Below are 24,463 nucleotides of genomic sequence, written 5' to 3' on the forward strand. Positions count from 1 at the left end.
CATTTTATTTATTTACTTTTTCCTTGCAACATGATTTGTCCTTAATGCTAACAATGTACCATTGTACATTTTGGAAGCCAACAAAAGTGTTTGCCTGTAAGCAAGTATAATGCTGATTTGGGGATGAAAATACGTCAAGAAGAACACAGGGTGTGTGAGGGTTTTCCTTTTCAAAAGCCAGACATTAACTTTGCATATCAGAAGGAATTGGATACCAGAATTACCCCCTTAGCACCACATCAAAACCGTGACTTTCTATGAACCGCTATGAATGTGGTTGGAACTGAAGGCAGAAGAGGCGTCAGGCAAAGTCATGACTAATTCCATTGTTTTCACTTCATTGAAATCTACGAGCGGCCTTCCTTTCTACAGCCTCAATAAGTAAACAGAATACATGATGAGAAGAAGAAAGCAGATGGATTGTTTTAATTAGGATTATAATGGAACACAACTCCAAGCGTCCTCGGGAACGACACCACAAGCAGCAGATTATTTTTATGTTGTCTCTGCAAAGTGTGCTCGACCGAGATCTGAATGCCTTGTCTTTTTTTTTTCCTTTCTCTGCTCTGCCGTGTTTATCTCAGTCTTGCCTGAATAGGTATTTGACATTCAAAAGCCTCCCACGTTATTTTTTTGCCCTCCTGAATAATTGACATTCATTTCCCATACCACGAGGCATTTCTAGTCATTTTTACTTAGCGGTGGAGGTGAATCTCATTGTCCAACCTGTAAAAGTCTCAACTCTATGCTCGTGTGTCTGTACAGTAGCCTTGTGACAGTGTTGCTACTGTGGTACAAGGAGGTCTAAACAGCCTATAAACCTAGTACAGCATTAAATAACTAGAACTAGAAAGGCACACATTTCCTAGCAAGGAACAAACATTTTTATTCATGTTGATTGATACATTTGTGAAAATGAAGTGTATTCATTAGACAAATGATACTAATCTTCTCCATCTATTCTCAAGAGAGCTTATAAAATAGGCGAACACTGTCCACACCAAAATGGCAATTACAGGTAGCAAACATCCATCTGTCCATTTTCGTAGCCGCTTATCCTCACAAGGGTCGCAGGACCGCTTGAGCCAATCCCAGCTGTCAACAGGGAGGAGGCAGGGTACGCTCTGAACGGGTTGCCAGCCAATCGCAGGGCACGTGGAGACAAACAGCTGCACTCACAATAAGACCTAAGGGCAATTTAGTGTCCAATGATTGTTGCGTGTTTTTGGGATGTGGGATGTAACCGGAGTGCCCGGGGAGAACGTGCAAACTCCACACAAGCGGGTCCGGGATTGAACCTTCGACCTCAGAACTGTGAGGCCAACGCTTTCCAGCTGAGCCACCGTGCCGCAGCTAGCACACAACACAGAGAAAAAAAATCATCCTCTTTTCACCTGATTATGTTGATGTGTGGTGCTCTCCACATGTGCCACCTATCCACAAAGTTATTGACAAACCACAACCCCGATATGCCACTTCAGCAATCGATTCAAGCCTCTGCTGCACATTCTAATGTTTCTTTATTGTTTGTTTTCCCTGCAGTGATCTTCCAAGCCTTTTAACAACTTCATTTAAATTGCATGTGTCATTTCGTCTGTCTTTTTCCTCGTTGGCGCTCCGTGTTGCCGACTCCCACAGTGGCAAAGAGCGTAGACGTGAGGATTGCTGCTTTTTCCCCCCGGGAAGACTGTAATTTAATTATAATCAAACAGCTAGCAGGGGAGGCAGTTTGCGTTTAAGTCACTAATGGATACATATTGCTTACTCTTCTCATACGCTCACAATGAATTTTCTCCTCGCCACCTCAAATGAGGTTACATGGTGGATCGCCATGTATGTAATTGTTTATCCCCAACACAGTATGCAGTATAAACTCTGTGCACTGGTTTTCAAATGATCAACCATGTGTGTTTTGTGTTCCTTTTTATATAGTCAATAAAATATCCTTTTCATAAAAAAATGTAAACATAGCATGTGTAATAATAATGGAGATTTTAATGATCAAACAAAACTACAATAATGGCAGATAGCGTTATTTTGGGTGGAATATACTCCAAACTACAGCGTTAACAATTAGAGTATTATTTCCAGAATGCCGAAACTAATGTCATATTTCAGTCATTACATAATTCTCGCTATTTAAACGAAATTACATGTTCTTCATTGTTCTAACTTTCAACTGAAATTCAAAATCCATCACTAATCAATGACCAGAACTTATTTGAGAAAAGTGGTTTTACGTCACGGCACAGTGACCGACTGGTTAGCACATCTGCCTTCCAATTCTGAGGACCGGGGTTTGCAGGTTCTCCCTGTGCCTGTGTGGGTTTTCTTTGGGTACTCCGGTTTCCTCCCACATCACTAAAACGTGCGTAGTAGATTGATTGACGATTCTAAATCGCCTCGGGGTGTGGATATGATTGTGAATGCTTGTTTGCGTATATTGTATGTGCCCTGTGATTGGTTGGCTACATGTTCAGGGTGTACCCCGCCTCTCAACCGAAGATAGCATGGATAGATTCCTGCATATATCTGAGCCTAGTGAAGGAAACCGGTAGCGGTAAATAAAGCTGGGCAAGAACCGGGGAACCCACTGGACTAGTTGCCAGCCAATCGAAATCGTGTAGCATTCATCACTTTATTTAAAAATGATTATGTCGTCCTTATTTCCTGCTATTTAACAGAAACGTGAAAGGACCTTACATGCATAAATACCAGGGAATTCATTAAAATTATATCAACAAGTGTTTATGCCCTACTCTTTCCTCACAACACTAACAGCGTGTGGGTAAATAAGTGTGTGTAATGACACACTTAATGACCTAAGGTGAGTAAGTCTGTAATAGCAGCAAGGCAACGGGAGGGTTTCAGACCCCCCACTCACCGCTTGCCTCCTGAATACACCCCACGGAGAATCAAGCCAATATACATCTTTTTTTTCCTGACATATTTCTTGCTCAACATACTTTATTCGGCCAGTTAATGAGACTTCCAGCCTTTTTTAAACTTCTTTAATGCTGTATATGGAAAGAAAAAAAAATTGCAAGTTAATGAGGGTGAAGACTGCATAAAGGTGCATGTTTTTTTCTGACCAAGAAGAGACATACACCGCACTTGGCAAAAGTCGCTTTGGAGTACTGCCCTGACAAGATGATTTTTGGTGTGAAAATATTTGAAATGGGCTGTAATCCGGGTGGGACGTTGAAAGACTGCTAATCACAGCTGCCTCAATGTTATGAGGATCGGGTTTCAAATCCAGGCTAATGAGTCAGCAGGAGGAAATGGAAATTTTACAAACAAAAACAAGGTTACAGGTTTGATTAAAAGACAAGTCAACTATAGGTTGAAAAAGGAGGCACCACATAAATATAAAAAACACCAGATTTTATCATTCAGTTAGACAAAATGGGCCAATAAGAACGTTCTCCCCTTTTGTAACACTCAATTTTCTTTGTGGTTGAAGTCGTTTGGTCATCAATATGATACAGTAGTGCATTGTACAAACATTTCAGTCAGTCACGTTGTCATTATTTCTATTATACGTTGGATGTGTATCAGGCACACTGTCAGCCTCACAGTCGAAAGTTCCTGTGTTTGAGTCTCGGCTCAGGCTCCTGTGTAGAATTATTGTGTTCTTCCTGTGGCTTTTTCCCCAAATTCTAAAAACATGCACATTAGATGAATTGAACATTGTAAATTGTCCATAGAGTGCAAGTGACTGTTCTTCTTTGTATCATGTGGTTGTCTAACTGGCTACTGGTGTAGAGGAAATAATTGGATGGATGTACAGATTGCACACAATACTGCTGATTATATCTAGAAATCCAGATTGCTTAGCACTTTTTTCAAGAGCAATGCAATTATATAAAATGCCCATTATTTGCTTGGAGAGCTTAATTGTCAGTGAACACGCCAACCCTGTGGATGCTTGAACATTGCATACTTAATAGCATGCATTAAATACATTTTATAAATTGTTAAAACTAAATGCAGTTTGAATTTGATGTCGTACTAAATAAACAATTGCGCCAAAGGTTGAACTATTTGTACTTCTAGTACTTGTTAAACATCACTGCTTCTATTTTGGTACTAAAGAGCGGTTGTCAGCTCTATGCCGACAGCATCCTCTTACAAACGATTCTTGCGATCCTCCTCTGAGAAGAAAGTAGCCACCACTGACCATGTACCACACATTTGTGTGCTTCTGTACCTGCTTTCTTCCCTCTTACCTCACAAGAACAAAAGACAACTCAAAAACCAGTTGCAGTTTTTTTTTTTTTTTTTTTTTTTTTTTAGTCACTCAGAAAATGTTGAGCTTTTGTTCGCAGGAAAATATAAGGGCTGGCCTTTTGACGCCCACGCAGAGGTTGTGTAATCAGATTGCAATGTCCACTCCGGAATTGATGCCTCATCTGATTAACGACAAAGTGCACCCAACACTTTCATGACCTCCCCTGCTGCAATCAGTGTTGTGGTGTTGTGCCGCCCACCACAAAGTGTCTTTTTTTTTTTTCCAACACGTGGGCACACGTTTAACCTGAGTCAGGGAGATAAAGCTAATTATGCTCCTCATTTGCAAGTTGGATCCATAGAATAGATCCTCCTGAGCTAAGACCACAAGCCGGTTGCAGATTGCAAGCTATTGATCATGTTTTTTTGTTTACACGCTGGACTCTGAAGAAGATCATGCATGTTTCATGTATGAACAAACTGTAAGGCATATGTGACGAATAAATCTGTCACTAGAGGAAAGTACTGCAAGTGAAAAACTAAGACAAGCTTGCAATACATTTGACTCGAGTCTGCAGTATCATTCATTTTGCAGTTTTCCAGTCCCATATCAAGGCACCATCTGGTAAAGTCCCATTAAAATGTTAATTCATTTTAATAAGAGACAGGTAATAAACTGCAATTAAGTGTCGATGTAGAGCTGGCGCAGAGTTTGGAGGAAGATGGCAAGTGAAGCGAGTTGTTCTCACTCAACAGCAAGATTGCTCATGCGCCACCCCCTCAAAACACACGTCTTTAGCCTCAGCCGTCACAAGAAACTCACAAAACGTTTGATGATGTCCTTGCCTCTTATTCTATTGGAATAATCTTATGCTGTCGTCGGTGTGAGGAGAGGGAGATGACGGTGGTACTTGTGCTTTTGAAATGTAAAACCTCTCCTTGGCTCTGACAGGGTAGGGGGCATTTACCAAAATAGGTGTCGAACCCTCCTCCCATCCTCCAAAGAAATAGTTATGGGGTACAGGATCATAGGACTTGTTGAATTTGAGTGAGGGGGGACAGTTATGATTAAAAATGTCCATCGGAAAAAACAAGATTTATGGTTTCAATGGGGTAACAGAAGATGACTGCGAGGATTTGAATGTTTAATCTGAAGCCATGAATGTTTGCATTCAGATTACAGTCAAAAAAGGGAAAATTGCACAAATATTTCAACATTGAGCTAACAAGTTCATTAAAACATTGTATTTGAGGTGAACAGGAACCCTGAAAGAGGAGAATGTGACAATGACAATCGTGCTGTGCTAACCATCATGACTTGAGGCTTATAAATTTGGTTTATTTATCAAAAACTGTCCACAGTTACTTATTTTATTCAAGGTTAGTTGTTTTTTTGTGTTCCAAAGAACCTATGGTACAATAATACATTTTTGTGAGGGGGCGGGGGGGAAATCACAGCACCACAATTTATTTTTTTGCTATTGAATTCATCACTTAAAACAAAAAAAGTGTTGTTCAGTTATGTCCGAATAGGCACTTTCAAAGTCCACTAACCACTTATCCATAACATTTTTCAAAAACATTAAATACCAGCCATATCAATGATGATGACAATTGTATGCATTCAGAGAGCATTCAAAAATAATTAACTAAAGACTTTCATCCATCCATCCATTTTCTTAGCCGCTTATCCTCACAAGCTCGGGAGAGCCTATCTCAGCTTTCAACGGCCAGGAGGCGGGGTACACCCTGAACTGGTTGCCAGCCAATCACAAGACACATCGAGACAAACAGCCGCACTCACAATCACACCTAGGGGCAATTTAGTGTGTCCAATTAATGTTGCACGTTTTTGGGGCGTGGGAGGAAACTGGAGTACCCAGAGAAAACCCACGCAGGGACGAGGAAAACATGCTAACTCCACACAGAGGGCCGGGATTGAATCCGTGTCCTCAGAACTGTGAGGCCAACGCTTTCAAGCTCCGTCACCGTGCCGCACCACTATAGACTTTATGTCATGAAATGAATTACTTGGTTAAAGATTGTTTTTTAATCCATAATCATTCACAAGAGCCTAAAAGACACAAAAAATACAATGCATCACACGTTATTTGGTTTCAATACAGCTTCCTGTGATTGTCCACATGGCCAAAAAGTGGTTTGGTGTGCACATGAAGCATCAAGAAATGAACTATTCTTGATTATTTCTGCAGAATACAAAAGACACATTGATCAAAACAATGCTTCGCAACTTCAGGAGCTCATGAAATTAACTTTTAGCGCTTTACCTCTTGACTGAATAAACATGCAACTCATCAGAGGAAAACAGAGGAACTGAGTCAAGTGTGATATCTTCATGAATGTGGTCACCAGGTGTGAACAGCCCCCAAGGCAGATGGCATGTTGGCCAGTCAGTCACTCAATGTAGGCTGACCAACTCAGAAAACAGCTCCAAAATGTTGAGATCCATCTAACGTGATTTTGAAGAGAGAAACCTAAAAGCTAATACCCTTTCGGTAGTGGCATTCAAGACAGCTACATGTGGGCTGTGTATGCTAAAAGAAACCACACGGTCGGTCAGAGCCCCATTTAATTTCATAAACGGACTTTGTTGTATGTCACAGGAGAGTGAGATTTGTTTACATTGTTACCTCCCATTTTGGTTTACAGGTCAAATGCTATGCAGGCAAGATGAAGGTGATAAAGCAGTGATTTGTTTATCTCCGTGTAATAGGCAACATTTTGCCCTGTCTGTGATTGTCCTTATTACCCCATGAAGTACAGCACAGTGGCTGCCCGGTACGCTCCTTCTCGGTGAAAGAAATCAAACAAGCCATAAATCAAACAAACAAACAAAAAAAAAAAAAAAAAACATACACAATGAGGTCTCATGCCCTTCTTTCAGTCCTTTCATGTCCTTGGGTAGACAATACGAGGGGAGGAGACACTGCAATACATCTTTCCCATGGAGTCCCGAATTACCGAACACTTCATCAATCACAATCTGGCGAGCATTTAGTAGGAAAATGCACAAAAAGTTCAGCTACGAAGACACTGGAGTTGGCGAAATTATTTGCACAACAAAGCTTTTGCATGTACCTAACCCCCCGAAATCTTTGTACGTAACCATCTATTCTCTACTTTCTAATACCAAATGATCAACCTAAAATGTCTGGTTTATTCCTCCCTCCAAAAAAAACACACAAAAACAAAGATCAGATGGTTTATCATACAACATGTTTGTGTTTCTATCTTTTTTTTATATGACACAGGGCCACCCACTATTTCCAGCACTCAGACACAGCAAGCCTTGCACGGAGAGAAAGGACAGATCAAATGTTTCATTCGAAGTACTCCACCACCAGATCGCATTGTAAGTACATTACTTTTGAAAGGATGCCTTGTATTTTATCTCGCTTTCGAGTATAACCATTTGTTAGCTCCGTGTAAGATGTGGTACATTACAGTGTTATGATAACCATTTGTCACTGTGTGAAAAGGTTGAGAATGTTGTGTCTTCTTTTGATTTAGAAGTTCGCTTTGTTAACGAGGATCACATCAAGATTTATGGACCTAATATAAACAGGCTGCTCTCAAAGCTCTAATTATTAATGTGGTGGGCTTACCTGTGTTATGCGTGTGTATGTGTGTGTGTGTGTGTGTGTGTGTCTGTGTGTGTGTGTGTGTGTGCGCGTAACTATCCATCCATTTTCTGTGCCGCGTCTCTTCACTGGAAGAAGCCTATCCCAGCCATCTTCGGGCGAGAGGCGCGGTACACCCTGAACTGGTCGCCAGCCACGTAGACAAGGTTCATGTATTCTCTGTGGCTACAACAGAGGCTAAGATAATATTGACGGGATTTTTTTTTTCAATGCTAAAAAAGTTAAGCAGTGTTGAATGGCAACGGATTTAAGACATTTTGAGACAATTGTTGAAAAATCAGGGAAAGCAAAAAGATTAAAAAGATGAGTCGATCAGTTTTACTCAAAAGAAAAGAACATGTATCAAGTGAAACCCGATGGAACTAAATTGGACAACATTTTTATTTTAACGGAAATATATACGTGTGGGTTGGTGGACGACTGGTTTGCAAATCTTTCTCATAGTTCTGAAGACCAGGGTTCAAATCTCAGCCTTGCCTGTGCAGGGTTTGCATGTTCCCCCCCTGTGCATGTGTAGGTTTTCTCTGGGTAGTCCGGTTTCCTCCCACATCACTTAAACATACTTGGTAGGTTGATTTATGACTCTAAATTGCTCATAGGTGTGGATGTGAATGGGAATGCTTGTTTATTTATATGTACCCTGCGATTGGCTGGCAACAAGTTCAGTTCAGTTCTCACACCCCCGTGACCCTGGTGGGGATAAGATGTCCAGAAAATGGATGGATGGATGCATGGATTCGAATGATCAGTAGATTCAGTCATGTACTCAGTGGATTGGGACCAATGTATAATATATATGTGTGTTGAAAGGTGCAAATATCTTCTCAGAATAACAAAATTATAAAACTAACCCTAACCGTAACCTGGACCTAACCCACCTACCACGAGTGTCCAGAATCACCTGATCAACAGTAGAAATGTGACTCATGACAAGGCACAACCTCGTGCAACTCAACATCCACAACGATTACTAACATGAGACAAATAGATTTTGGTGACCAAATCATGTTTTTTTTTTTTTTTTTTTTTAAGGAGGGGGTTATGAGGGGATGACGGTTGGCAGAGGAAATGGCCCACCAACTGACATTTATTTCCATCGAACCACACTCTTGCTACTGAAAAGCATTATTATTAAATAGATTGAAAGCTGAGCTGGCATCCCCGCCATTTAGTGTCACTTCAATGCCTTTTGCATGTCGTTATATTCAGTCATTACTCTTCCGCATGTCCTTTTGCACTTACAGCAAAGGGTTAGAACGATACAGATGTTCTCTTTAGCTCACACATTATCCATTCTCAGGCCTGGTCCTGGAAAGAGACGGTTTTGGAGTCCGGGACGTCCGGCCGCTACACGGTGGAGACGGTCACCACAGAGGAAGGGGTCATCTCCACACTGACCATGAGTAACATAGTGCCAGCTGACTTCCAGACAATCTACAACTGCACTGCATGGAACAGCTTTGGCTCAGACACTGAGATCATTCGCCTTAAGGAACAAGGTGGGAGCCAAGGTCCGACAGGTTCCATCTTCCTCTTCTCCAATTCCTGTGGTGTCAAATAGTAGAGGCAGGATTTGTGGAGTGTCTTTTTTTTTGTGTGTGTCATTGTCATAACCAATGAATTATTGAGGTACATAAGGGAGTTGTTTTCACACTTGACTTGCTTGGCGTAAAAAAAAATATGCGCACTTCTAATGCTTTAAAAAAACAACAACAACAACAATACTTTTAGTCTCAGCTGAATACCATAAAGATATCATTGTGTAAGCTTAGTAAGCCAAGACCAAATGGGTGCATCATTGACTGCATTTAGCTGTGTTCAAACTTGACAGGTTTTGTTCCGTTAAAACAATTTCTCTCATCGAGTGTGAACGGTGTTGTTCAAACCACAGTCAGCGGTTCTCGTGATTTTCAAATAATAACTGATTGCTCAATTTTAGAAGCTCTTGGCGACACGCAGCTGATGCAGACGCCACATTCTCCTTGCCTTAAAACCAACCACAGCAGGGTTCATCAAAAACACATTGGAGGAATGTGTAATTACGGGACTTTGCTCAAGGGCATCTGTGCTATTAGAGTTTATGCTCATCAAGGGAACCAAACAGAGTGTCTTGGTCACAGGCCACACTTTTAACCACTCTCCTACAGCTGTTCCAGTAATCACGGGTGGGTGTTAAGAGACCCTCATATAACACCCCAAATAGAGACGCTAAATACTTTTTTTGTTAAGACACCCTTTTAAAAATGAATGCCTCTATCTGTTGACCTTTCCCTTCCTACCACCAAGAAGGTTGTTTAGTCTTCCCACGTATCGCAAATGATAAATTATAAGCTGCTTACGTGCAAGTGACATTGACCAATGGCGACATTAAGCAGCCTTAATGGTGTAGGAAGAGCACTCGGTTGTTTGGGTTCAGTTTAAAATTGCAGGAGGTCATAAATGTGGGCAACTCCGGCCCTCATTAAAGTGTTTGACGAGGACCTTTAATGTTGGTGATGTTTGCCCGCAGGTTTGAGATCTTGCTCATCCTGCAGTGTGCTCTTCATCTGTGCAGACACACATGAGGAGCACTGTGCTAAAACTAATATGCGCTGCCACAATAAAAGCCTTCTGGGAATATCAGAATTAGGGACGACGCTAATGCCATAGCAAACATTCAGATAATTGCTAAAAAGAGAATAGTTACAGTTCCCACAAAGTGATGAAAAACATCCAGCGTTTCTCGTTAATGTGATTAGCTTTGGTTATTTGAATCTAGTCTGTTGTTAATTTAACTCACTCGCTGTTATGTGCATGTGTTATGTTTTTTTTTTGTTTGTTTTTTAAGTACCGTTTTTTTCCGCACTATAAGGCGCACCTGAAAGCCTTTAATTTTCTCAAAACCCGACGGTGCGCGTTATAATCCAGTGCGCCTTATATATGGATCAATGTTGAGCCTTTCGTGAAGCTCCATCTAATGGATGCTTAACATCACCCCAGCCTCTACTGTAGCGTCCGTCTATTCTATGCGCCTTATAATGTGGTGCGCCTTATGCATGAAAAGGTTTTAAAACGGCCCATTGAAGGTGCACCTTATAGTGCGGAAAAAACGGTACATTAGTGGTTAATTTCACTACCCACTGTCCTGTCGTAATGTGTTTGACAAAATTTTGGGGCAATACTTTATGAAGTCTCTCCCAAAATGTTGAAATTTTTCTGGTGTCTCTCTATCGATTAAGTTATTTTCTGTTTATTTATAGAATCCCTTCCCGTGGCGGTGATCATCGGCATTGCCGTGGGAGCTTTTGTGGCCCTCATCGTCCTCATGGGAACCATTGGAGCGTTCTGTTGTACCCGCTCCCAGAGAAGTATGTCTGCTCGTCATCATCACAACCCGCCAAATCTTGCATGTCAAACTGTCATTAAGTCCAGCATTACACCAAACATGTCCATCTATTGTAACAGATCTTGTTTTTCCATAAACTCAAAGCAAAAGCTGCCATTGAAATCAAGATAAGTGATGTGAGCAAAAAAACTTTCACACTCCACAAGTAGATGAGATCCCTTCTTGAGATGGACATCTTTTATGTGCTGCAAAGATTTGGAGCCAGATTGCATTCAGGACTCATTTCACGCAAACTCAGTCTGGCTGCATCACATTGGAGACTTTTGCATCATGTTCACTGCCACCCACCCATGTACCAAGTGACTCAGGTTTGAGGCAGTCAGCAACTGTCTCTTTCCAAGAAGCGAACAAACTGTTCTACTGGTCCCTTCAGCATGTCTATTGTCTGTATACTACAGAGGAAGCGCACCTGGTTATGCCCTCACTGCCCGTCTCCATCTGTGCTCACCAGAGAGAACTTGCAAGCAAAATTAAAACAGAAAGTAAGAATTTATCTGACAGTATCATCAGCATTGTCCCAAATACAATGAGCCACCCATGGAAGGTTGTGTGAGACTGCGTATGTACTGTATGCAGGACGAGATAATCTTGTGTTGGCAGGAAACAAGTGATTAATAATTGTTGTGTTTTGTTCTTTTTTTTTGGGGGGGGTATCCTATCACAAACCCAGGGATGTCGCTAAAATTTGTCACTTTACAAACGGCGTGAGGGGAAATTAGAACGTCAACAAATACAAAATGATGTTTATGCAAGCTTATTGAGATAAATGCGCCATCTGTTTCTGACAGATCTGAAAGGGGTTGTGTCTGCGAAAAACGACATCCGGGTGGAAATTTTGCACAAAGACCACAACGCCGCCAGAGAAAACGAGGAGCACGCCTCCATGAAACAACTGATGGTGAGTGTGAGTGTCACAGCATTCTACTTTCCCTCTTTTCTTGTCTTCTTTGTCACGAATGGAATCCCGAAAAATCGGGTTTCATAGTTACGGGTGTCCTTTCCAAGATGAAATTAGCATAACCAATACACTAATACAGGCAGAGCTGCGGAATTTATTATTTTATGAGTAAGGGGATAACAAAAAGACGTGTAGTAAAGACTCAGAGGCTAAATTTATAAATATGATGTTGCAGCCAATACTGTTTCCAGTGTTTATTCCGACTGGCTAATCCTACAGTGGGTGTACTTGTATAGCTCCGTGCCTGCAAGACACAGAAAGACCCTTTTTGGAGCCATACCAGGATTAAGGTTTTTTGTGCACGTTGCTCTAGGGTGGGGGTATTTGTAGAAAAAAAAAAAAAAAAAAGGTTTTGGGCTCCGCTTCTTCCTCGGCACAAAAATGAGCTCAGCTATCTTACAAAATTGCACTTTGTCAAGGGAAGACATTTCCAAGTATACATTATTAATGTTCCCTGCCAGCACCAAGTGAAGGTCTTCGTCACACTAAAAAAGAACAATTGCTTTAAGTTTGATTCTTCCGTCAGATGCGTGCCGCGCCACTTTGCATGGAAGAGTTTCCACCGGCACTCAGACTTTTCTTGATTTCAATGCAGGTGGAACGCGGAGAGTTCCAGCAAGAGTCTGCTCTTAAGCAGCTGGAGGTTCTGCAAGAGGAAGAGAAAGAGTATCAGCACATTAAGGTACAACTCTTGATCAATGAGAGCATGAAAGCACCAAAAGGCGTAATGGTGAGAGGGATGCCTTTGGGCCGCAAAGTCGCGTTCGACAAAAAAGACAAAATGCTTTAATGGCTCACCTACTTACAGTATGTGATTTTTCCAGCGATAGATCCTGAGGCAGAATGTGTCCTGCAGGGCTACTTTGAATAATGAGATGGCGGTTCTATATATTAGCTCTCGACTGGCCCTTAATATGAAAAAGATGATTCATTTTGAAGATATAGTGTGGATATGAGGTTGGACTACTCCCCAAAGCGTAGAAGAGGTTGTGGGAATTAATTAACCTGATGTTACTTTTTAAGTAGCATTCTTCATCTTTGAAATTACATTTCATACCCCACTCGCTTTCTGATTAGACTATTTTATTAGCGTTTTTTCAAGAAAAATGCTTGGGATACTTTAATTGAACCATTATGGGATTGATAAAAAATAGTCACTTCACATTTTTGGATTAAGAAGTTACAAAGTGGATCCTAATTGTCCTAGTCTTGAATATTTCTGCAAATCATAACAGATTTTTTTTTTTACGTAACAGCCTGAGTTTCAAGGCTTTTCCCTAACTCAATTCAAAGTTTTCATCCACGACGTTGTTTGAAAATAGGACATTAAGTCCACATGTATTTGGGTCTAAAGATATCCAAAACAATTAGTATTTGGATTCATAAACTTTGCTCACGCTGTTATGACAATTCAGATAAATATGTATGTGATTTTTTTTTTTTTTCCATGTGGCTGTCAAGACAAAAAATATTTGTTCTTATTTGTATCCTTCAAAGATGACCCAGGATTACGATTAGGAGTAATGTGAACTACTGGATAAAAATGATGTTTTAAAAAAAAATATCTGAAATTGGCATCATATTGAAGTTTGACTGTAACTTTAGTCAGAGGTCATACTTTTACTTGGGTTGCAAAATGAAAAAAAATTGGTTGATTTTTCATGGCAATTGAGGGAAATGAACATGAATATGACATTTAAAGAATTAATGGAGAAATCAATTGAGACGAGAATAAATTTAACGTTCATCAGAAATATGTTTGTTCAGTTATTTTTTTTCTTCTCAGTACTCACATTAAACCACTGTAGGAAATGTAATTTAACTGTATATTCACATTAAACTGGAACTTTATAGCCTTTTGCAATTGTTGTGGAATTTGCACAATCCCGTTAATTATCAGGGATTTGTATTCCAATTTTTGTGTACTGCTAAAAAGTTGAAATCAGTGAAAATGGGACCATGATTGTGTGTCAGTGTGAGCATGAATCACAGTCTCACACCTTAAAGTTTAAGTGTCATGCCTATAAACATTCTAAAATAGATATTGTAATGAAAAATACATATAACATTATTCACTTCAATCTTCTTCTTTTCCTTTCGGCTTGTCCCGTTAGGGGTCGCCACAGTGTGTCATCTTAGCCTATCTCCTGCATCTTCCTCTCTAACCCCAACTGCCCTCATGTCTTCCCTCACCACATCCATAAACCTTCTCTTTGGTCTTCCTCTCGCCCTTTTGCCTGGGAGCTCCATCCTCAGCATCCTTCTACCAATATACTCACTCTCTCGCCTCTGAACATGTCCAAACCATCGAAGTCTGCTCTCTCGAATCTTGTCTCCAAAACATCCAGCTTTGGCTGTCCCTCTAATGAGCTCATTTCTAATCCTATCCAACCTGCTCACTCCGAGCGAGAACCTCAACATCTTCATTTCTGCCACCTCCAGTTCAGCTTCCTGTTGTTTCTTCAGTGCCACCGTCTCTAATCCGTACATCATGGCCGGCCTCACCACTGTTTTGTAAACTTTGCCCTTCATCCTAGCAGACACTCTTCTGTCACATAACACACCAGACACCTTTCGCCAGCTGTTCCAACCTGCTTGGACCCGTTTCTTCACTTCCTGTCCACACTCTCCATTGCTCTGTATTGTTGACCCCAAGTATTTGAAGTCGTCCACCCTCGCTATCTCTTCTCCCTGTAGCCTCACTCTTCCCCCTCCACTTTTCTCATTCACGCACATATATTCTGTTTTACTTCGGCTAATCTTCATTCCTCTCCTTTCCAGTGCATGTCTCCATCTTTCCAATTGTTCCTCTGCGTGCTCCCTGCTTTCACTGCATATGACAATATCATCTGCGAACATCATGGTCCAAGGGGATTCCAGTCTAACCTCATCTGTCAGCCTATCCATTACCACTGCAAACAGGAAGGGGCTCAGAGCTGATCCCTGATGCAGTCCCACCTCCACCTTAAATTCCTCTGTCACACCTAAGGCACACCTCACCATTGTTCTGCTGCCATCATACATGTCCTGTACTATTTTAACATACTTCTCTGCCACACCAGACTTACGCATGCAGTACCACAGTTCCTCTCTTGGTACTCTGTCATAGGCTTTCTCTAGATCCACAAAGACACAATGTAGCTCCTTCTGACCTTCTCTGTACTTTTCCACGAGCATCCTCAAGGCAAATAATGCATCTGTGGTACTCTTTCTAGGCATGAAACCATACTGTTGCTCGCAGATACTTACTTCTGACCTGAGTCTAGCCTCCACTACTCTTTCCCATAACTTCATTGTGTGGCTCATCAACTTTATTCCTCTATAGTTCCCACAGCTCTGAACATCCCCTTTGTTCTTAAAAATGGGAACTAGAACACTTTTCCTCCATTCTTCAGGCATCTTTTCGCCCGCTAGTATTCTGTTGAATAAGTTGGTCAAAAACTCCACAGCCATCTCTCCAAATTGCTTCCATACCTCTACCGGTATGTCATCAGGACCAACTGCCTTTCCATTTTTCATCCTTTGTAGTGCCTTTCTGACTTCCCCCTTAGTAATCATTTCCACTTCCTGGTCCTTCACTCTTGCCTCTTCAACTCTTCCTTCTCTCTCATTTTCTTCATTCATCAACTTCTCAAAGTATTCTTTCCATCTATTTAGTACACTACCGGCACCAGTCAACACATTTCCATCTCTATCCTTAATCACCCTGACCTGCTGCACATCCTTCCCATCTCTATCCCTCTGTCTGGCCAACCTGTAGAGATCCTTTTCTCCTTCTTTCGTGTCCAACCTGGTGTACATGTCTTCATATGCCTCTTGTTTAGCCTTTGCCACCTCTACCTTTGCCCTACGTCGCATCTCGATGTACTCCTTTCGCCTCTCCTCAGTCCTCTCAGTATCCCACTTCTTCTTCGCTAATCTCTTTCCTTGTATGACTCCCTGTATTTTGGGGTTCCACCACCAAGTCTCCTTCTCCCCTTTCCTACCAGATGACACACCAAGTACTCTCCTGCCTGTCTCTCTGATCACCTTGGCTGTCGTCGTCCAGTCTTCCGGGAGCTTCGGTTGTCCATCGAGAGCCTGTCTCACCTCTTTCCGGAAGGCCGCACAACATTCTTCCTTTCTCAGCTTCCACCACATGGTTCTCTGCTCTACCTTTGTCTTCTTAATCTTCCTACCCACCACCAGAATCATCCTACATACTACCATCCTATGCTGTCGAGCTACACTCTCCCCTACCACTACTTTACAGTCAGTAACCTCCTTCAGATTACATCGTCTGCACAAAATATAATCTACCTGCGTGGTTCTACCTCCGCTCTTGTAGGTCACTATATGTTCCTCCCTCTTCTGGAAATAAGTGTTCACTACAGCCATCTCCATCCTTTTTGCAAAGTCCACCACCATCTGCCCTTCAAAGTTCCTTTCCTGGATGCCGTACTTACCCATCACTTCTTCATCGCCCCTGTTTCCTTTACCAATATGTCCATTACAATCTGCACCAATCACAAGTCTCTCGCTGTCTGGGATGCTCAGAACTACTTCATCTAGTTCCTTCCAGAATTTCTCTTTCAACTCTAGGTCACATCCTACCTGTGGTGCATAGCCGCTAACCACATTATACATAACACCCTCAATTTCAAATTTTAGTCTCATCACTCGATCTGATACTCTTTTTACCTCCAAGACATTCTTAGCCAGCTCTTCCTTTAAAATAACCCCTACTCCATTTCTCTTCCCATCTACTCCGTGGTAGAATAATTTAAACCCTGCTCCCAAACTTCTAGCCTTACTACCTTTCCACCTGCTCTCTTGGATGCACAGAATATCAACCTTTCTCCTAATCATCATGTCAACCAACTCCTGTGCTTTTCCTGTCATAGTCCCAACATTCAAAGTCCCTACACTCAGTTGTAGGCTCTGTGCATTCCTCTTTTTCTTCTGACGCTGGATCCGGTTTCCTCCTCTTCTTTGTCTTCGACCCACAGTAGCTGAATTTCCACCGACGCCCTGCAGGTTAGCAGTGCCGGGGGCGGGCGTTGTTAACCCGGGCCACGACCGATCCGGTATGGGATTCTTTAGATGAACGCTCATATTTGTTTGGCACAGTTTTTACGCCGGATGCCCTTCCTGACGCAACCCTCTGCATTTATCCGGGCTTGGGACCGGCCTACAGATTGCACTGGTTTGTGCCCCCATAGGGCTGCATTAACATTATTCACATCAATGTCTATATGAAAAAATAAATATGAGCAGAGAGCGCATCATCCATGCGCAAATTACAAAAAGCTATATATGTCCAAATGCTGTTTTGTGGTGAAAAAAATGGATGGGTCCATACCTGCCATTTTTTCATTAATAATATACTAAAAATCATGCATTTCATGACAGATGACCTTTAAGCATCCTGTTGGCTGGTAACAACAGACAAAAACGCTAAATCTACAAACTTGATAGTTGGGTCTAACTCCCAAGTTTTCTGGTCTGATCCGTGACAAATTGTGCCACCGTGTGCACACCCTGGGCTTACGAAGGAGTTCTAGGACAGAAATATAACCAAACCTCTCCTAACTCAGTGCAGTGCAGTAAATGTCTGATGTTGTTTTGTAGCCATTCGTTCAATTTACATGCCAATGAGCAGACGGGAATGAATGTGTCCATGCTGAAGGGAGCGCGCGGCAACCAGTTCTCCGGTAATGCGTAAATGATCTACAAGAGACTGTGCAGGTTCTTGAATGTTTTTGTGGCTTATATTTTTAGTTTCCTCGGTCAGCTATACTGCTGCATGGCCCGTTTTTCCCTTTTATACTTTGTTATATGTTCCCAGTCATATTTGTGGTTACATGGTGGTTTTGCCTTCCTGCTCCAGTCAGCTCACTGCTGTCAAAATAACATTTTTTTTTATTTCCCAAAAAAAGCAAAGTTACTTTATTTAACCTTTTATTCACATGTGTGCATTCACTTTAAATGTCAGTGACATAAAGTGTTTTTTTTTATTTTCTGGATCAAGTGATTATGTACATGACATATAGTATAATGTGTGCGCGCGTGTGTGTGTGGTGCTCTAAAAGTCTTTCAATCCTGGAATGTGGTTTTCTGTATGGTTTTAAAGGTCTCCATATTTTGGCTACGTGGACCTCCATAGAGCGACTCTCTAACATGATCTTAGTGGAAAAGTATCGATTTCACTTCAGAAAGCATCTTTGTTTTGACCCCCCCAAAAAAAGCCCTCTTATAGCTACTACTGTTTGACCCAGTTTTGTATCCGCTTTGTCCAAATTTGGCTAAGACCTCCCCCTTTCTTCTGATTGGTTGCCCCACTGCAGAAGACCCATTTGTGAGATCACACGTTAATTTTTATGTTGACAGGTCATGGGTGGAGAAATAGGCACGGAGCTCCGCTAGTGACGTCGATAATCTCGAAAAATTCAAATGGCCTGATTTCAGGCCTCAACTCGGCAAAATATGTTCTCGTTAATACTTCCTCCTGTGAGGCTGCCCCCCCCCCCCACACACACACATTCAAGAATTAATTGCCTGTATTATGTGAATGGATAGACTCTGTGATTGACAGGTAATCAGTCCCCCCCCCCCCCCATGCCCGTCTTGCTTTAACTCAGCTGGGATCTGTTCCAGCTTCCCTGTTATCCCGAACTGGATGTGCCGTAGAGAAAATGGATGAATGTTTACGCCCCCTTTAGTGCATTTCATCTAAATGCATCTGTAAATCACGTTGGGCAGATTGGTTTAGTGGGTGTTTCTCCTTGAAGATGAATTCCCTTATAACAATTCCCAAAGATGAAGTGACGAGTCTGTTGCTGCGAACAAGGGGCACGGAACAACAACATTTAATTGTCACCTAAAGGTTACATCCCACAAGGAATGTCACTTCGGTCACTGTGGCATCCCAGCGGGTATCATCCAGCCCTTGGAACATTTCCAGACTCCCGTGTGATGGGTTTTGGTCAGACGAGCTTTGGCAGCAAGTCCCTGCTGTTTTTGTCGTGTTTAAAGACACCTGTTTTTTATCTGGAGCCAGAGTCCCCCCACCCCCAACTCTCCACCCCTACCCCAATACCATTAATGGAAGCAGGTCTGAGGGCCAACAGAGGTCCTGAATGAGAGATAAAGGCCACGCGCAATCTCCCTGTCCGCCGTCTGATACCGACAAGCATAACAAGTATCCCCTCGTGGTGGCTTGCTCTCATTCCCCCCATTATGAGCGCTCTTCTTCTTTTGGGATTCGCCTCTCACTATGCTTGACATTCACATCGTCTCCCGCGAGGATAGCGCGCACACACGTGCACGGCCGTCCCCTAACTGGACCCTCGACGGCTACGCGGTGCCTGCAGCCTAGCGCGCAGACGACAGCGCCGCTGTTGGCACAAAAGCCGTTTTGGTGCTGAGCCTCCTTGACAGTGCAGACACTGCCGTGTGTTTAGCTCCAATTAAAGCTGGTGTGCGATGGAACTTTGCAGTGACACATTCGATACCAAACTATGACTCGTCATTGCCCGCTTAATTAGCGAGAAGCACGATTTTAAGGTTAGAAAGGCTGACTAAATCCCAACAGTTTGTCATAGTTTGCCATGATTCACATTGCGCACGTGTCCTAATTTATTGGGCCTCTTGAATGGTAATTAGACTGAGCTTGACCGTGCCTTCTGTCGAGCTTTGAGGAGACAACAATTAACCACGCACACGATGAAAGGAGTTTGTCTTTGCCGTCGAGTTCCCCATTTAATTTGCTCTGGCTGTTACCCTAGAGGGAAAAAAAAACCTTTTACATTTGATTATTTTTCCTAATAGGACCCCACAAATGGCTACTACAGCGTCAATACGTTCAAGGAGCACCCGACGCCAACCGTGGCAGGGAACCAGTCCGCTGACGGGAGGAATCCGACAAACACAAGCACCCTAGGCAAGCAAAGGGTCCCAACGGGCATGTCCTTCACCAACATCTACTCCACCCTGGGAGCAGGCCCCAATCGTCTATACGACTACAGCCAACGCTTCGTTTTGGGCATGGGCAGTAGCTCCATTGAGCTCTGCGAGAGGGAGTTCCAACGCGGGTCCTTAAGCGATTCCAGTTCATTTATCGACACGCAGTGCGACAGCAGCGTCAGCAGCTACAGCAAACCGGACGGCTACGTGCAGTTCGACAAAGACAGCAAGGCGTCGGCCTCCTCGTCGTCCCACTACTCCCAGTCTTCGTCGCAGAACTCGGACCTGACCCGGCCCCTGCAGAAGCGCATGCAGACCCATGTCTGACAACCAGGATGGGAGGGATGCCGTTGAAACAGGGTGTGAACAAGCCTCAGTGTGAAACTGTATGCTCTTGTAGATGTGCAGGAAATCAAAAGTTGTGACTTCTTTTCAGACTTTGCAATGTCTTCAAATGTGGGTCAAGAAGCCTTATACTGCCCAATCATGTCGTTAATTTTTTTTTGTTTTGTTTTTTTAATCCATAATCTTGAGTAGTGCCACAGCAGTGATGCTTGCCAACACAGAGACGATCCAAATACGGAGCTTGAACTGATTTACCACACGGGATTGTTCCACTGATTAATGGACAGTGATAATACAAGGCTTTGTTTGATAATCTTCTCCCTTTGCAGAGACTTTTTTTTTTCGGTTTTGTTTTAAGATTGTCATTCTAAAAAAAGAAATTTTTATCAGTGTTGGAATGAAAGAGTACAAGTGTGAGCTACTTTCCCACTGCTCTTTCATGTTCTGTAGTTTGAAGCACAAAGACTGAATGTGCACGACGTTTTTAGGTGTTGCAACAACAATTCGGCACCCATCGCCAACCCCCTACCTCCTTTGGCCCTCAGCTCAGCTTGTTGCGACGCAGTAAAACGTGCGTCCCTCCACATGCCCACAGACGTGTTTAGTAGTAGAGGGAGACGCTAAAGAAGGGCTGAGGACACATTTACAATCCAGAGTCTTGTGTTTTACATCGACGCTCACATTGAATAGTAGTGTACATATTGTATATGCCTGTAAATTATTTTTGGAATCTTAACGAGACAACAGTGGTTCACATTGTCCCAAAAAAATGTATTCTCGACTTTGCCTTGAGATCCTGTTGGAACTGCTGTCAAAGTGTTGACGAAGCAAGGCGGGCTTCCCTGTCGACGCGGAGGGGGCGACGTAACGTAACGCAACGCAACGCCGGCCCGTAAGCGAACTTGTGCTGCGCCAGAAGTCATCAGCCATACGCACTGAATGAAATGTAAACATATTGTAGTGAAAATTCTTATTTTTGTCGTTATATTGGTGTGAGTAGTGAGTGTTACTGATGGAACAGGAATTGGACACACAGGAGTTAAATTTACAAATTCACAAAGCTTTTGTCTCTTGATTTTTATTTTCTATTTACTGAATTATTATTATTATTATTACTATTATTGTTATTATTATTATTATTATTTTCGCCACCAATATGGTCATGTTCAACCTGGCTGCAAGTTTGAGCTTGACTTTTAATTTGATACTGTTTAATTTTATTATCGTCACTCTAAAAAAATTGAAAATTACAACAGTGATGTGTACAAAACAATTGCTTTACCTTCCAATTTGAAAAAAAAAAAAAAAAAAAAGAAATGTTAAAATCTGTTGGTTATCGTAAAATATGTAAGTAAATCCCAATAAATTTAACTGGAAAATTGAAGTCATATTTCTTAGTTCCGAAGTGTAGTACGGCAACTGTAATATAAAATATACTGTGTGTATATATTTTTGGCAAAAGAATAAAATAAAAGCTTGTGTTTATGTATCAAACCGTATCAAACAAGGTTTCATTCAAATTTGGCAAAATACAATTTTTTTCAGACAATGATTTCTCCCTCAAACCTCATTGGAATGAAAACAATTCCAACCTGCTCTGATGGGATTTGAGAAAGAAAAATTGTTGGACTCAAGTAGGACAACAACAGCTATAACGAACTAAGGATCCATCAATTTAGATTTTCTTCTGGAGCCGTGGGAGCTAGATGTACATATTTGCAGTTCTCTCAGTTCAGCCATTGATTTTGTAAAAGACAAATGGCAGGGGTCTACTGTATGCTTGACTGCTTTTTTTTCTTGCACTGTATATGCTAAGTTTGGGTTATTTAGTGGAGACTAGAGACGGAGAAAAAAAATCCCAATTGCCCCGACAAAAAAAAATCATAAAAGTGTTTCAAAGTGAACCTGTCAAGTGTTGTCGTCACACTTTCTTTTATGTGGGATTGAAAAAGAAAAAGAAAAAAAGAAGTGGCCTGAATAATGCTGCCGCTAATGATATTTGTCAGTCATTGGACGTGATGTCATGATTTTGGAATGAGTAACCGGAATATAAAAACACCAAACTTCACTCAAATTTGATTTCCCAGTAATGCAAATTCCACATCTTTGATCATACTTTGGACTTTGTCTTCTTCTTCTTCTTTTCCTTTCGGCTTGTCCCGATTAGGGGTCGCCACAGCATGTCATCTTTTTCATCTAAGCCTATCTCGTGCATCTTCCTTGCTAAGAGCCAGTGTCCTCATGTCTTCCCTCACAACATTCATCAACCTTTTCTTTGCTCTTCCTCTCCCTCTTTTTCCTGGCAGCTCCATCCTCAGCACCCTTCTGCCAACATACTCACTCTCTCGCCTCTGGACATGTCCAAACCATCGAAGTCCGCTCTCTCTAACCTTGTCTCCAAAACATCCAACTTTGGCTGTCCCTCTAATGAGCTCATTTCTAATCCTATCCAACCTGCTCACTTCGAGCGAGAACCTCAACTTCTTCATTTCTGCCACCTCCAGTTCTTCTTCCTGTTGTCTCTTCATTGCCATCGTCCCTAATCTGTACATCATCACCACTGTTTTATAGACTTTGCCCTTCATCCTAGCAGAGACTCTTCTTCACATAGAACACCAGACACCTTACGCCAACTGTTCCTCCCCCCTTGGACCCGTTTCTTCACTTCCTTACCAATGACAAGAGAGGTTTGTTCCTCGTTTGCAGTTTCCCAAGGAAACACCAGACTGGCTAGAAGAAACATTGAAAGCACTTTAAAGGTAATTACTTTCAAGGTATGCAAATGGTTTTGAAACTCTGCTTGCGGCATGGCCTATATATTTATAAAGAATTGGTCCCCAATGTACACTTTAATACCAAAAGATCAGTTTCAATGTTGATAATCCATCTTGAATCTCAGCAGACTGTATAAAAGTTTCATCAATGCCGTCTTTCTCTGTGTATAGTTTTCCCCCTCTTGTTTTTCTTTTTGTCACTCATCACATTTAACGAAATGAAAGCTCATCCAATCCATGCTAAGCCACAAACTGTACAGACAATCATTTCACGTACATGAATCATCGCCATCAAGTCTACTTTTTTTTCTTGCACAGATTTAGCGGTAAATGAAAGAAGACTTAAGTGAGCACTTCCTCTTCCCCGCCACTGTTTTTACAAGGAAGACTTTTGACACACAGGACGTTTGATAGAAATGAGAAGCCGAAAGCTTAGCCGGCACCGCTTTGAAGTGCGATGAAGTGCACGTTTATTATTATAATAACTTGAGCCTCTCGGAGGAACGTCAACTGCTATTTTATCTGGTTGCAGGGTGACCAACTTTTAAAAGTTGTACCGTCTACATCCTGATCAATTAACATATTGTGCTATGTAAACAAGCAAGAGTTATTATATAGCATGGGGAAAAAAATCCCCGAGAGTATCACCTCTATTAGTGCCAAATACAAATATTAGTGTTTTCTTTCTCTCTGCTACCCGTAACCACTGCCACTCCATTTCTGATTCAGGCTAGGCCCACATGCACACAGATGTTGTATTTTTCAACATTCCAGGTTCCAAAGCTATACATTATGAAATATTTGTGCCACCAAGAAGATAAAAAAAAGTCATGATGGTATATTAGGTGACTTAAGCTGTAATTATACAAAGTACAACATTTTCAGTGGAATATATTACATCAAACATTGGAGTAACAATGTACCCAATAGGTCATGTAATATGTACTCCATCTTGATAATGTGATGTTAAATCCTCTCTCATTTAATAGTGTTTAGAGAAGACTTTTATCAACAATTATGAATTTTCAGCGGCGGCGCCATTTTCGCTTGTCACATGACCTCCGTGGGCGGATGTGATGTGTTACGTGCCCTTCCAAATGCTCAATTACATGGGGCACCATTACGCCCCGTGCTGATCTCTGGATTTATCCTCATCTGATGAAGA

At 41.9% G+C, this 24,463-nt stretch overlaps 1 protein-coding gene across 11 annotated transcripts in view; it reads left to right on the forward strand.

Moving 5' to 3' along the window:
* The window catches only part of kirrel3b (kirre like nephrin family adhesion molecule 3b), a 236,371-nt gene extending 214,225 nt beyond the window's left edge, over positions 1 to 22,146 (forward strand). For 8 of the 11 annotated variants that reach the window (XM_061826863.1, XM_061826867.1, XM_061826865.1 and 5 more), the window contains 7 exons: positions 7,503 to 7,603; positions 9,193 to 9,403; positions 11,132 to 11,239; positions 11,676 to 11,759; positions 12,066 to 12,181; positions 12,831 to 12,917; positions 20,045 to 22,145. In XM_061826863.1, coding sequence (XP_061682847.1) covers positions 7,503 to 7,603; positions 9,193 to 9,403; positions 11,132 to 11,239; positions 11,676 to 11,759; positions 12,066 to 12,181; positions 12,831 to 12,917; positions 20,045 to 20,506 — 1,169 coding nt within the window. In that variant the 3' untranslated portion in view covers positions 20,507 to 22,145. Of the gene's footprint in view, positions 1 to 7,502; positions 7,604 to 9,192; positions 9,404 to 11,131; positions 11,240 to 11,675; positions 11,760 to 12,065; positions 12,182 to 12,830; positions 12,918 to 20,044 lie in introns of all 11 variants that reach the window. The other 3 variants (XM_061826869.1, XM_061826868.1, XM_061826866.1) reach the window with 2 other exon arrangements.
* The last annotated feature ends 2,317 nt before the right edge of the window (positions 22,147 to 24,463 follow it).

Source organism: Syngnathoides biaculeatus, chromosome 8, assembly GCF_019802595.1.
Source record: "Syngnathoides biaculeatus isolate LvHL_M chromosome 8, ASM1980259v1, whole genome shotgun sequence".
NCBI classification, from domain to species: domain Eukaryota; kingdom Metazoa; phylum Chordata; class Actinopteri; order Syngnathiformes; family Syngnathidae; genus Syngnathoides; species Syngnathoides biaculeatus.